At 34.5% G+C, this 12,933-nt stretch overlaps 4 protein-coding genes across 7 annotated transcripts; 2 read left to right on the top strand and 2 right to left on the bottom strand.

Annotated features, from left to right (window-relative positions):
- The first annotated feature begins 5,363 nt into the window (after nt 1–5,363).
- LOC108972710 (acyl carrier protein, mitochondrial) lies at nt 5,364–6,840 on the top strand. 3 transcript variants are annotated; one of them, XM_018939427.1, is made up of 5 exons: nt 5,364–5,453; nt 5,547–5,721; nt 6,024–6,128; nt 6,212–6,337; nt 6,526–6,840. In XM_018939427.1, the coding sequence occupies exons 2-5, from the start codon at nt 5,569–5,571 to the stop codon at nt 6,703–6,705; spliced, it is 564 nt and encodes a 187-aa protein (XP_018794972.1). In that variant the 5' UTR covers nt 5,364–5,453; nt 5,547–5,568; the 3' UTR covers nt 6,706–6,840. The 3 variants fall into 3 exon arrangements, with proteins under 3 accessions (XP_018794972.1, XP_018794970.1, XP_018794971.1); XM_018939425.1 differs by lacking the exon at nt 6,024–6,128; XM_018939426.1 differs by lacking the exon at nt 6,212–6,337 and having other exon boundaries at nt 6,024–6,143.
- A 225-nt stretch (nt 6,841–7,065) lies between these two features.
- On the top strand, nt 7,066–7,737 carry LOC108972709. Its single transcript, XM_018939424.1, has 2 exons — nt 7,066–7,163; nt 7,226–7,737. The coding sequence occupies exons 1-2, from the start codon at nt 7,112–7,114 to the stop codon at nt 7,651–7,653; spliced, it is 480 nt and encodes a 159-aa protein (XP_018794969.1). The 5' UTR covers nt 7,066–7,111; the 3' UTR covers nt 7,654–7,737.
- On the bottom strand, nt 7,681–8,487 carry LOC108972708. Its single transcript, XM_018939423.1, has one exon. The coding sequence runs from the start codon at nt 8,471–8,473 to the stop codon at nt 7,715–7,717; it is 759 nt and encodes a 252-aa protein (XP_018794968.1). The 5' UTR covers nt 8,474–8,487; the 3' UTR covers nt 7,681–7,714.
- Nucleotides 8,488–10,735: 2,248 nt separating this feature from the next.
- LOC108972721 lies at nt 10,736–12,913 on the bottom strand. Of its 2 annotated transcripts, none has more exons than XM_018939454.1 (5): nt 12,778–12,913; nt 12,362–12,711; nt 11,877–12,300; nt 11,694–11,823; nt 10,736–11,625 (listed from the first exon to the last, which is right to left on the bottom strand). In XM_018939454.1, the coding sequence occupies exons 1-5, from the start codon at nt 12,784–12,786 to the stop codon at nt 11,537–11,539; spliced, it is 1,002 nt and encodes a 333-aa protein (XP_018794999.1). In that variant the 5' UTR covers nt 12,787–12,913; the 3' UTR covers nt 10,736–11,536. The 2 variants fall into 2 exon arrangements, with proteins under 2 accessions (XP_018794999.1, XP_018795000.1); XM_018939455.1 differs by having other exon boundaries at nt 12,512–12,711.
- Between the last annotated feature and the right edge of the window lie 20 nt (nt 12,914–12,933).

Genomic DNA, 12,933 nt, shown 5'->3' with positions numbered 1-12,933 from the left:
TAAGTATGCTCTGGGCATCGGTGACTAGATCACCTTTGGGGGTTCTACAAGAGTATGCTCCGGTCTTGAAACCTTCTGTAAGCCGCCGCATTTTTTTGTAGAATTTTCGGGCATTACCCCTATCGGCCAGCTTATCATACTCACGCATTTCGGCCTCTTTCTTTTTCTGTCTGCAAATGCGTCTCGCTTCCCTCTTCAACTCTCGGTATCTATCCCATACCGCACGTGTTGTGGTCGATCGTAACGTTGCGAGGTAGGCAGCCTGTTTTCTCTCCGCAGCGACACGGCGCTCCTCGTCGTACCAGCTGTTCTTTTGTACTTTCCGGAAACCAATGGTTTCGGTTGCGGCTGTAAGTAAAGAGTTTGAAATGCCGTCCCACAGTTCCCTTATACCGAGTTGTTGACGAGTGCTCTCAGAGAGTTGTTGTGATTGCAGCTTCTCGACGTCGAACCTTCCTTGCGTTTGATGGCGTGCGTATTTTGCTGCACAGAGGCGCGTGCGAATCTTCGCTGCAACAAGATAGTGGTCCGAGTCGATGTTAGGACCTCCCAGTGCACGCACATCTAAAACACTGGAGACGTGTCTTCCGTCTATCACAACATGATCGATCTGGTTGGTGGTTTTTCGATCCGGAGACAGCCAGGTACCTTGATGAATCTTCTTATGCTGGAATCTAGTACTACAGATAACCATATTTGATAGGCCAAAAATATAAAAGTTTGAAATTTACAACTATTTGTATTAAAGATATTTCTTAACAAAAAAAAAACCATAAAACTAACGGTAAACACACTTTTTCTCTATACCATTCGTACGCGCTGGAAAAGCGAGAGAAGATAGACTCGCAGTCCGCGCTGTGAAAATAGCTTAAAATTTATCTCTTAAAATAAATAAAATTGCAATATAACATTGTATTTAATCGCCATACATCGAAATTAATATTAAGAAAAAAATTATATGTTATATAACAAAGTGGTTTTTATATAATATGTGGTTTTATTGTTATATTCGTGCTTGCAGTTGCTACAGAGTATTATAGTTTTATTCGCCTAATGTATGTATGGTTGTATGTATCACCTAAAACTAATCGAGATAGATATAGGGCTATATACAAGTATATACATATTTAAATGATCAGGGTGACGAGAAAAGTTGAAATCCGGTTGACTGTCTGTGTGTCCGCCGGTTCGTCCGTGCAAGCTGTAACTTGAGCTATCTTGATGAAACTTGGTAGGCAAGTTTCTTAGTACAAAAAAGTTCGTATATGGGCGTAATCGGACCACTGCCACGCCCACAAATCGCCATTAAGCACTAAATTAAGATATGAAACTCATATTTGGCACCGGTGATTGCAGTAGCACAGGGGCACCTGTGGGAAAAAATTTTGAAAAAGGGGACGTGACCTCGCCCTCTAATATGTTTAATGTATATATTTCCTAAACCACTTTAGCTACAATATCCAAATTCACTCAGCACAAATATTATTAGAAGTTCAACCAATATTGTGACTGTCCATATAACGGTACGGTTCAAAACTACTAAAAACGCGATAAGTCAATAACTAAATACACTAGAGACATTAAATTTTACCGCCGTGATGGTAGGAGAGAGTTTTATGGGAACTGGTGTAAAATGGACTATGGGCGTGGCACCGCCCACTTTTTGTAAATCACTTATCCCGGGACCCGACTTACCGATTTCGACAAAATTTGGTACGCGGCATTTTTGTCATATTCTTATATCACGATACGAAAATGAGAAAAATCGGATAATAATGACGCATACTTTCCATATATGTAGCACAATTCTAAATTATACTTGATTCCTTACTACCCAGTACACAAATCAAGAAATAATTAATATAACGCGATTAAACCTAAACCAAAAATCAAATCCATAAAAAACTGTTCAAGCTCTTAGGTACCGAATATTTGGACCCCAAAGTCTATAGTTGACTTTTGATCGAAAATATCGATCAATGTCTGAGATATATAATATAATTGAAATTCAGGGATAGTTCTACTTTGACAATGGTATGTTTGTGTGTCAAAAATGGGTTAAATCGTATTCCACGTGACTTTGTACCGCATATATCGGCCAATATGCGAGATATCTCAATAAAAATGAACTAGCATGTTGTACTTATAACAGTGTGTATTTGTACCTAAATAGATAAATTTGTACGGGAACCCCATATAACTAATATATGATTGGTTTTAAACCTTGAAGTATTTCCCTGGCTTTGATTCTTGCAAGTTGCTAGAGTATCAAATGTTCGGTTGCATCCGAACTTAGCTCTTCCTTACTTGTTTTATACATACTTTTATTCAGGCACATCATATCGATGTAAATTTTCACGTTTATACATATATTTTTGAATTATGGTCTTTAGAATTTGTGTGAAGTAATATAACTTATTACCGAAGCAAATTTAATAAAGCATCAATATCTACTTATTAGAAGCTTCGTTAACAAAAAATTGTTATTAACTTTTTATCCTGCTATGATTGCTATATCAGCATTCATTATGTTGAAGTAGAATAAACAAATTATTGGACCACACCGCGTCACGAATGTACTAATGAACGCAATGAGTCCTCTAATCACCTAATACAAGTTGTGTTCCAAAGTAAGCTTGTTGAATATAGCGCCATCTGCGTTAGAATGTGCTATCTTTATCGATTGTCCAGTGAGAATTTCATGAAATTTCATCCATTGGAAGTGAAGTTATTGCGTTGTTGGGAGTTTGCTCGTAAGTTGCTCTTTGTAGAAATTCCAAGGTATTACACATGGAATGCGTCACGCAAAGAATGGAAACGTCGCTTGCAGGCCGCACCCGTAGACAGGTGGCCTGGTGTGAAAGCCTCACATATCTTGTGTACAATTTATATAATATACATAACACACTCTTTGATCGTTGTTATTTACTCAAAATCGTAGATGGTCTCGTAAAGGCCAGTTTCTGAGAAGTTTTTAGGGCGATGAGGTTGCATGCAGACGACGGTCACTGGGACGAAACGATGGACGACGCCATATTATGCTGGACAGCGCCTACGCAGAGAGATTATAATAAGCAACTGCGGACTACCTAACCCCTGCATTTGTGGGACAAGTAAAAAAACACGTTTTGTCAGAAGACGATGCTAGCCGATACCAAGGAACAACACTAACCAGCGATGACATAATTTTTAACGAATCGCTGGAACTCATTCGGAATAAGATTTTTGGTTATTAAATTACTGCCCAATTTCATGCGTGCACCACAAAAAACTGGACAACTGTCACTGATTTACAAAATATAATAATAAATGTAAGTGACGGGAAGTAAAATATACTAATGAAAGCAAGTAAATCTATGCTTATAATCTATTCACGATTTCATCGAATAATGAATGTTGAACCCTATCGCTACATTTTTATACTCTTACAACGGTTAAAAGTTGTTTGTATCATCTATAATACTATATTTCAATGTAAATAAAATCTTGAATATATGTATATATTTGAAAACTATTAAACTTAAACTAACTCAAAATTACAGTCGACTACAACTATTTATAAATTGGTAGACTACTTTTAATAATTGGATTATAGCTTTGATGTTTTACGTTTTGAAAAATGTATAACTGAACAACTTAACAAGTAAGGAAGGACTAAGTGTGGGTGCAATGAACATTTCATATTCTTTCGATTTGCAAGAATCAAAGTCAGGGAAATACCTTAAGGTATAAAACGTCAACCAGAGGATCGAAATCGAAGTAATTATATGCTCCTGGCCGCCATATTTGACATGAGGATTGTGAGAATAACGAAAATAATTATATGTAGTACTATATGTTGGAGTCATGTGTATAAGTTCACGCAATTGAGGAAAGCTCTCTGATTGCCATTTACGACTTCCGGTCCTAGACCTAATATCCTCTGGGTAGCCAAAGGACATCCGTTTGATGACGAGCTAAAGTGAAAAGGTCAGACATACCCTCCACAGGATTATGCGCTGGGTTTAGGACCCGCCATGTAAAAAACGCTTCCAATGAAAAAACACACACCCTCGGATGAGAGACTCCCATTTTAATGACGACCATTGCAAACGCAGTAAAGATAACGATTTAAGGGAATGTCCTGTCCCTTAATTGGGAACTGCCCAGCTGGTTAATGTCCTCGTTAGATTGAAGGCTAACATCACCGCAGTCCAAGAAATGCAAAAGATGGGACAAGGTCTGAGGTGAGTATTTCCTTGTGCCATTTACTACTGTGGTCATATAAAGGAGCGCAAATTCGGTGTAGAATTCGTGGTGGAAGAGATGAAGGAGTCTCTCTTCCATGTCGCTTGATATAACGGAACAGCGGGATGGCCGTCTGGGGAAATGCTCGAAAATTCTACGAAAAAATGAGGCGAATAACATAAGGTTTCAAGACCGGAGCATACTTTCTTAGAATCCCCTGAGGTGATCTAGTAACCGATGCCCCAGAGCGTTATCAGTGTGGCTTTAAGCTTGGAAAACCAACAACCGACCAGATATTCACCATGCGCCAAATCTTGGAAAAGACCCGTCAAAAGAGTATCGACACACACCATCTATTTGTCGATTTAAAATCTGCTTTTGACAGCACGAAAAGGAGCTGCCTTTATGCCGCGATGTCTGAATTTGGTATCTCCGACTCCTTCGTTATCAAACGAGGTTTCAGACAAGGTGATTCCCTATCGAGCGACTTCTTTATGTGCAGATCTTTCAAATAGAAAAAATCTACTCAAAATCATATGCAGCATGCAAAGTGGCGCACATACAAAGTCTTTGTTAAATATTATTAAAGCCTTGATCTACCATAACCTTATTGTCTGGGAATATAATATATAATTGCATACAAAACTCCGATAACATCCTGTAGGCAGATTTCCGGCTCTAACTCACTCGAAAAGATACTTAAAAATTAATTATACAATCACAGAAATCTTCAAAATGGTTAAGAAGATAGGCATAGATTTATCGAAACTAAAAACCTACAAAGTATTCAATCCTCTCTGGAAATCTGTAGAATCTCTTTTCATATCCAGTGGTTTTACCAAAAATAGCAGGAACCCACTTGTTTTAAGGCAACTACATGCTGTGGAAAATCAAAAATGGAAGCAAAAGAACTAAATAATTTGGTTCAAAGAAGATTTAATAACTTCTTTAAAATTTTTTCTGCCGAGTTGACCGTCCTTGCCCCGACTGTCGTGGAGTTGGAATGGACAACATTGGAGTTTTTTCGCGTTTGCCAGATGTGTTGTGTCCCCATAATTTTAAAATATTCAAAACAATTTATATAGTATAGAAATTTTGTTAGTAAATTATTTCGGTGTTTGTCCATTGTGAATCTCCGTAATTTTGACGTTTGCCTATGCACGTCTCTTTCATTGCCGCAATTTGACATAGCTCCTTACGTTTTTACATAATATTCTTCCCAAAGGGTCAGTACAGAATTTTAACAATTTTTTCATACAAAATTTGTGGTTTTATTGCAAAGTCTTTTACAAATATAATTCAATATTTATTATTAGCAGGTCGGAGATTACCACATATACGATGTCATTAACGCAAGCTGTTCGTAACTGCAGCCGTTTTGCTGCAAAATCACTGCGTGTAACTGCCGCAGTGTCGTCCACTGCCCAGCCACAAATGCGTTTGATGCACAAGGTTAGCAGCAATTCACCTGCCGTAAGCGCTTTGCTAAATCAGGTGAGTGGACAAAAGTTGAAGGATCAAAGAAAAGAGTGCGTTCAAGCAATACATACTCTTAACCTCAAAATGGTTTAGATGCTGCTATAATCAAAATAAAAATCATGGGAAAAATAATATAGTATTCAAGTAATAAGTATTAGATTTTGGTTGAGCTCCTTACCTGTATTGAGATAGTCATAAATATATACAAGTAATTGTAAAATAAACAGAGCATGTACTCAAATTTAGCGAATTCATCATAAATCTAACAATCATTTTGATTTATTTAAAAACAACCTCATTCCGTTCTTCATATTTAGCAAATATACAAAAAATCTTTTGAAGTGCGCACATATGCGTCAGCTAAACGCAGTTTGGAGGAAATTCAAGATCGGGTTTTGAAAGTAGTCGCAAGCTATGACAAAGTGACTGCTGACAAGGTAATAAAAGGTTTGGAAGAAGAACTAACTTTTTTTTTTTTGTTTTGTTCTTGTTTTCGGTTCATTAGAACAATTCTGCATGGCAATCACAATTTGTGCGAAACTATTCTGCAAAGCCGCCACTTACTCTTAAATTAATAGGCGAACGCGTCTTGCTCGTACTGAAACTGTATGACAAGATCGACCCCAGCAAGGTAATTGGTGTTTTTTAATGAAAAAATAATCAGTATGTGAATTAAGTAATAATTAATTTTTTAATCATGGTGTCTAGTATCGATAATATATATTTAAATTAATTAATCAATTGTTACTGCCAATATTATTTGATTGAACCGAAAACAAGTTATTTACGCTATATAATGCATATATTTTTATTCAACAGCTCAGCGTTGACTCGCATTTCATTAATGATCTTGGTCTCGACTCATTGGATCATGTGGAAGTCATAATGGCCATGGAAGATGAGTTCGGTTTTGAAATTCCCGATTCAGATGCCGAAAAGTTACTGAAACCTGCTGACATCATTAAATATGTTGCAGACAAGGAAGACATATACGATTAAGCCGTTAAAATGATTAGTTCTATAAAGGATAGTAATGCACGCAAGTGAAATGTAATTTGTTTAAACACATGAAATGAGTGTAATTTACATTTACTGTTAAACCAAATACAAACAAAAAACCTAAGAATGTCCGCATTATTTTGCTAACGATTGATATATTAATAATGTTGAGTACTGCATTAACGCTACATTAAGCACTTTTTAAGAATCTTATATTAATTGGAAAGAGCGAAAACAAAATAAAGTTTTTAGAGAATATAAGAATTGTTTTGTTAGATCTTCAAAATTTTACTTGTCTGCTTTAAATTTAAAGATGTGTGAGCACAGTGTATATTGTTGTGACCACTAGGTAACAACAAGAAGAAGCATTCAGTTTGAATTGTCAAATTGTTACAGAAACATAAAAATGAATACCAAGTCCAAATCTTGCTTGATCGATGAAATGCTAACTGAATTGGGTAATTTAACGTATTATTTACATTATGTCAATTACTTTTATAACACATTTACCATTTTGTAGCAATTAGTCGGCAATCTATGTCTCATCAGTCGAATGTAATTTCAGACGTCATTGATAAGTCAAATAATATAATGCTTCAAATTGAATCTACGCGCGGTAGCACAAATAGTGCCAACACTAATCCAGATAACTCCATAAATAAAACATTTTCTTGTAAAAAGGAAATAGTACAGATTTTGGCTAAAATAATTGAAAATTCACCACAAATGTTTAGCGCCAACATGCAAACTCTCGCAGCCAGCTTGAATCAAAACGGTGACCAGTTTGAACAGTATCTAGAACAGAGTCATCAACGTGCTGAGTATTTAAGTAGCTGTGTAAGAAAATTGCTAGCTGTGGGCGATACACTAACCCAAATAAAAACTGTTCTACATGAGGAAGTTGATGACATTAATAATTCTGAAGTAAATGAAGCATCGAGTGAATAATTTTTGTCATTAAGAAAGTCACTTATCAATAATTTCTATATATTTTATATTTTAAAACGTTTTACATACTGGAAACTGTGTTTAATAAATAGGTGATTAAATTCATAAAACTTTCTGTGCGCGCTGACTGTGTATTTGCTGTTGGCGTTCCATTTGTAAATATTTCTTGATTTTCACGTATATAATTTAGTTCTTCTAGGTTAGCAAGTATATTTTGTAATTTTTTTTCCTCCTCGGGTTTGAAAGCTTGTTCAATATTGTTTACAGCTGGACATAGTTTCTCCAACTGCTTCGCGAATGCAGATAATTGATCCAATTTCTTTTCAAAAGACTGAGCGCATTCTTGTTGCTGTGTTTCATTTAGAAATTGTGTAAGTTTCTGCTGAAATTTTTTAAAGCCATTATAGATCTCCGAGGCTGAAGGTAACTCCGTTGTACAGCTCATATTTTGAAGAGAAGTGCTTCCTGGTGATTGTTCACGTGAATTAACCATTATGGTCATATCTCTCGCCATTGTACAATTCATTCGCTGTTGCAGCTCTTTTATTGGCAAGCGTTTAGGCTTGTGTAAATTGGAGGGATACTCTTCAAATGTTTTAAATATATCTGCGAAGTCAGCTACTGTAGGATTGTCCTTGGAGGGTGTAATTTCAGAATTAATATCTTTAATTTCACATTGATAACCATCATAAAAACTCGACAGGTTAATAATTGAGGTTTTTACCCTATGCTCTTTGATATTATTTTCGTGTGTGTTGTAATTTTTATATATTTTTTTAGAGATTTCCGAAAAATCAACACTTTTTAATGCCATTTTCATATTTTAATTGAATATTCAAATATCTGACACTTTGTGGCGTAATTCACAATAATTGAAATAAAAATAAACGTACGAGCATCATGTGCTGAACACATAGAGCGCGACAGACTACAAGCGACAGCTGTCAAATATTAAAATACACGTTCTCATGGGTACAGTTATGTAGTTGTGCAGCTGTCTTAATGACTTTGTCTTTAAGAACGTGTGCATTTTAATAATTGACAGATGTCGCTTGCAGTCTGTCGCGCTCTATGTGTTCCAGGCGTCATGCCGAATTAATCATTAGTTATAGCCCTGACAGACGACAGCGCTAATTTGCATTAGCAGGCTTAATTGCTCAAAAATGGTCGATTGAAGTCTGCTGCCTCCTTTGCGTTTACAGCATCAGAGTTAAGCAGTTTTATATGGCTTATTAAATTATGTGCAAGTATATTAACAAAAACAAATATTAATATTTTTAAATGGCAGAAAATAAACAACTCCTAGTTTGCTATCCATTTTTCCAATATTCTTAACTTTTTCGCACACTTTTCAGCATTACAATCACTTATTGCTTTTAATTTCACTCCATTATCTTTTAACGTAGTTAATAATATACGTATTTTTTTTGATTGATATTGATTTTCCAAAAAAAAAAAAAAAATATTAATAATTTATCTTATTCACTTTTATTTCAGTATATTTTTAAATAAATAAACAAATTTCACTATCAGCTGTCTAAATGAACAAGTCGTCCATCTCTTACCATAAAATTTCAATGCGTGTTTTTTTTTTGCTCGTCTGCTATTAGTTTCAAGTTGGTAATATAGCATTTATAGGCTAAAAATAATTTTTATATTCGTTCAAAACGTTGCTACAGAGTATAAAATATTTTTTTTTAATCCAGGAATGTTTGTATCACCTATATAAATGATATGTCCGGACCTACTCCACCAACTTCAACCAAATTTGATCAACTATTTGGACATTCATTTTACAGTGCGAAATAGTTGAAATCGGACAGCAACCACACCTTCTTCCTATATAATATAACTTTAAATACCATCTAATTTTTTTACTTTCCTATAATATATAATGAAATCAAGCACCAATTAATATAAACCGTTCCCACGACAGTCGGGAATGGAACTTCTATCCGGCCAAGAACTGTCAACTCGATAGAATTCTGCCGTTACAACAACAACATAACGGGATGAAACATTGGTCGAATTAAACCTTATAATCAAGGTTGTCCAAATCGAATCAAAACTATTCAGGGCCCTAGGTAATATGTTGACTCCAGTTCCTATACAGAAATTCGACGAGAATCCTTTTAAGCGATAATGTGCCTGTATTGTTGTTTTTTAAATATGTAACCTTGCAACTAAAATGTATAAAATTGGGTGAAAACTTGCCCTAGCCCCCATATAACTAATAACACAATATCCGATTATCTTTACTCCTTATATATTGGTACCTTAATGAAATTAAGAGAGCATGTTTTCCTGTTCATACTCTGAAGTACAGTACAGTAGCATTACCAGAAATTAGAATCAGAGTTTGAAATACATTAAACCCTCTGAAATTAAAATCGAAAATTCAATTGGCTTCAAAGAGTTAATAATTTGATAAAAGGGTGCAACCACATTGATTTCTCTCTACTGAGTACTTCTTCTGGCTCCAATATTGTATTTTAAGATAGAAAAAAACAAAAATAAAAAATAAAAAAAAAACCGTTAAAAACAAAAGGGTTATAATTTTTGAGCGTCGACTGTAGCACCAAAAATAGATAAAATCGAGTACCAATACTGCATCTATCTTCCTTATACCTGATACAAGATTTTCAAACCTCCGTTTAGTCTTATACCGTAAATATCAGTCAATATGTAAGATTATCAGTCAAAATTAGCTGAACGTATAATATTGGACATATTTTAGTTGAACGCCGAAAATATGTGAAATTATATTACACTACATATAATAAATTAATTTAATCTAAACGTGATTGGTGTTGCTCTAGACCTTGGTATCATCAATTGCATTCTTCTGGTTGGGATTTTTCTCATCATCTCAGTATCATAAATTTAGCCTCTTTGGTCAGGTTAATGCCAGATATGTACATACATCTTATTTGAGAATGATTTTAATATAATTTGTGTGAATTTTAGAACAGCATGCCTATATTATTAATATATTTGTTTCGTATTACACTCTACAACAATTTTAGGAAAGGTTTTTACACGCCATAAGAATAATGAAAATAGTTCAAAACTCGCTTTCACGTATGGAAAAATTCAAAATGTTACATAAATAATTTATTAAAAGATACCGATCATCCATTTAGAATCCATTCTTACAATAGACTTCAAATGTTAAAAATTAACAATTTAGCTTTTCCTGTCATGTTCTGTAGAACTTTCTCTTATTTACCTATACTGGTCTTGATAACGTCTTTCTTGATGTTCTCCTTGTTCTTCCGAAAAAGCTCTTATGATAATGTAACATATGCATCTTTATATGCGCCTCAAAGCTTTGGAAAAAATTTGTCAAATTTATATTTGAAAGCAATTTTTTAATAACACCCAATTTAATAAACAACAATATACTGAACGAATATAGTGCATATATAGACATCAGCATTCAAAGTGTTTCATTTATCTCTTTATCACTAAGTTTTTTCCTTGACATATTTTTTTTTTTTTCAAATTTGCTGAATTAATTCGTCTAAAGCAATAAAGAAAGAAAAAAATGTTAAGTGTGCAGTAGTAAAATTACTTACTGGGGCCGCGTGATCACTGGTGCACTCACGAAAAACTGATGAAGTCATGGAAAAAATTAAAGTTTTCACTTTCTGTTTTCAAATATAAATGGACATAAACAAAATATTAATGGAATTTTTTTTTTGTGTTATATAACTAGATATTATAAATTAAGACATAAGCGCAAAACAAACAATTTTTTGTTGGCCTGTGTAATTTAAAGTTAGTGTAGAAATAAAAATAATCGTACTTACTTCGTTTTATTTAAAATTACTATTAAAAAATAACTATAGCTAATCGAATCTTATGAATGAATATTTATTGTTTAACCGTACTCCGATTGAATGGTGAGTGCGAATTGTCCTTTGTTAGGAATAGAACTGCCATGGTACCAAATTCTGGTATCAACCAATACTTTAAAAAACAAAATTAATACATTTATAGTTCTTAATCGATGAGTAAATTTAATGCATATAACGCACCTGCATCACCGGGTTCTACATAGAAGGAAAACGATTGACAAACGTGATCACATTCTGGAGTCGGTGCTACAATCCAACTTTTATTACCTTGCAACTGAGCTTGCCAAACTAGACGCGGAATATAATCCAACTAGAATAAAGATTTAATAATTATTACATTAAATTAGTAAAACCATAACCAACATGCATAAAATCGCCTTGTTCATAGCCAATAAATATATAATCCGTATTTGGCATTTCGGCATCAACAGGTAAAAAATGTGGACGCGGATAAAGTTTACGCAACTCTTCTAATACAACTGAATGGCAATTGCTCCAACCCACGTACCACGGCGTTTGACCTATGCTTAAATTTGAACGAACGATAGGCATTGCAAAAACATCTTGCAACGATTTGAAATCCGAACGAAAATTAAGAAATTGACATTTCTCGTCCATTGCACCGGGTATACGTTCATATAAATCTTTAAGATAATCGAAATTTAAAAGTTGCTTAGCCTTCCAGTGTGCAACAGCATTTTTTATTATAATTGGCTGCGATGAATATGCATAAGGTGAAAACTCTTCTCGCGTCAGATTTTGTAGTATCTTAGGTCCTGTTACATCCCTGAAATTTGGAAAAGTGTACGCATTAGCTATAATTTTTTAATTATCATATTTCATTCCACCTGCAGAAGTCGCAGTCGCTTATAGGTCTTGTTGCCTCCGAAACAATATAATTATTGGGCAAAAAGCAACGCACTCCCAAAAGAAACGTAATTATCTCATAAAATAATGGTGTTACTACCATTATGAACGCCAATATGCCTAGCACATACCACATATTAATTTTATTCGGATTAAGGTCTGCATCTCGAGATTTCCTATATGCTTCTTGCAAATCAGATGTTGTTACTAGGCCTGTGCGCAAAGCGTCATTGTGTAATGCATCCAGTTTTCGCACAAAATCCTCCCCAAGAGATTCCCGTGTTCGTCTCGCTGTAGGATTAACATTTCTTGTCGATGACCTGTTCCAAAACTATAATATATTTTTACATTGAAAACTTTTCAAACATTCCTTTAATGTAATTTAAATATGTTGTACCAAAAACATCACGTCTGTGTTAACAAAACTGCAGTAGTTTGAATTTTAGACAGACATATTTTATAAAAAGGAATTAACAACTTCAGTGTTTTGTATTAATTTATCAGTGGAAATTGTAAACAATGAATATGCTATCCTCACGGTTGTGTTCTTCGT

The sequence above is a fragment of the Bactrocera latifrons genome, unplaced genomic scaffold (genome assembly GCF_001853355.1).
Source record: "Bactrocera latifrons isolate USDA-ARS-PBARC rearing strain unplaced genomic scaffold, ASM185335v1 scaffold_42, whole genome shotgun sequence".
NCBI classification, from domain to species: domain Eukaryota; kingdom Metazoa; phylum Arthropoda; class Insecta; order Diptera; family Tephritidae; genus Bactrocera; species Bactrocera latifrons.
The sequence above is the reverse complement of the archived record's forward strand: the minus strand, read 5'-3'. Positions and strand labels throughout refer to the sequence as shown.

Coding starts and splice junctions, on each gene's coding strand:
- LOC108972710 (XM_018939427.1), top strand. CDS start 5,569: ATGTCATTAACGCAAGCTGTTCGTAACTGCAGCCGTTTTGCTGCAAAA. Junction 5,722..6,023: donor TAAGCGCTTTGCTAAATCAG/GTGAGTGGACAA, acceptor CTTCATATTTAG/CAAATATACAAAAAATCTTT. Junction 6,129..6,211: donor TAGTCGCAAGCTATGACAAA/GTGACTGCTGAC, acceptor TCGGTTCATTAG/AACAATTCTGCATGGCAATC.
- LOC108972709 (XM_018939424.1), top strand. CDS start 7,112: ATGAATACCAAGTCCAAATCTTGCTTGATCGATGAAATGCTAACTGAA. Junction 7,164..7,225: donor TGAAATGCTAACTGAATTGG/GTAATTTAACGT, acceptor ACCATTTTGTAG/CAATTAGTCGGCAATCTATG.
- LOC108972708 (XM_018939423.1), bottom strand. CDS start 8,473: ATGAAAATGGCATTAAAAAGTGTTGATTTTTCGGAAATCTCTAAAAAA.
- LOC108972721 (XM_018939454.1), bottom strand. Junction 12,301..12,361: donor AGCGACTGCGACTTCTGCAG/GTGGAATGAAAT, acceptor TCCAAATTTCAG/GGATGTAACAGGACCTAAGA. Junction 11,626..11,693: donor TGTAGAACCCGGTGATGCAG/GTGCGTTATATG, acceptor TGTTTTTTAAAG/TATTGGTTGATACCAGAATT.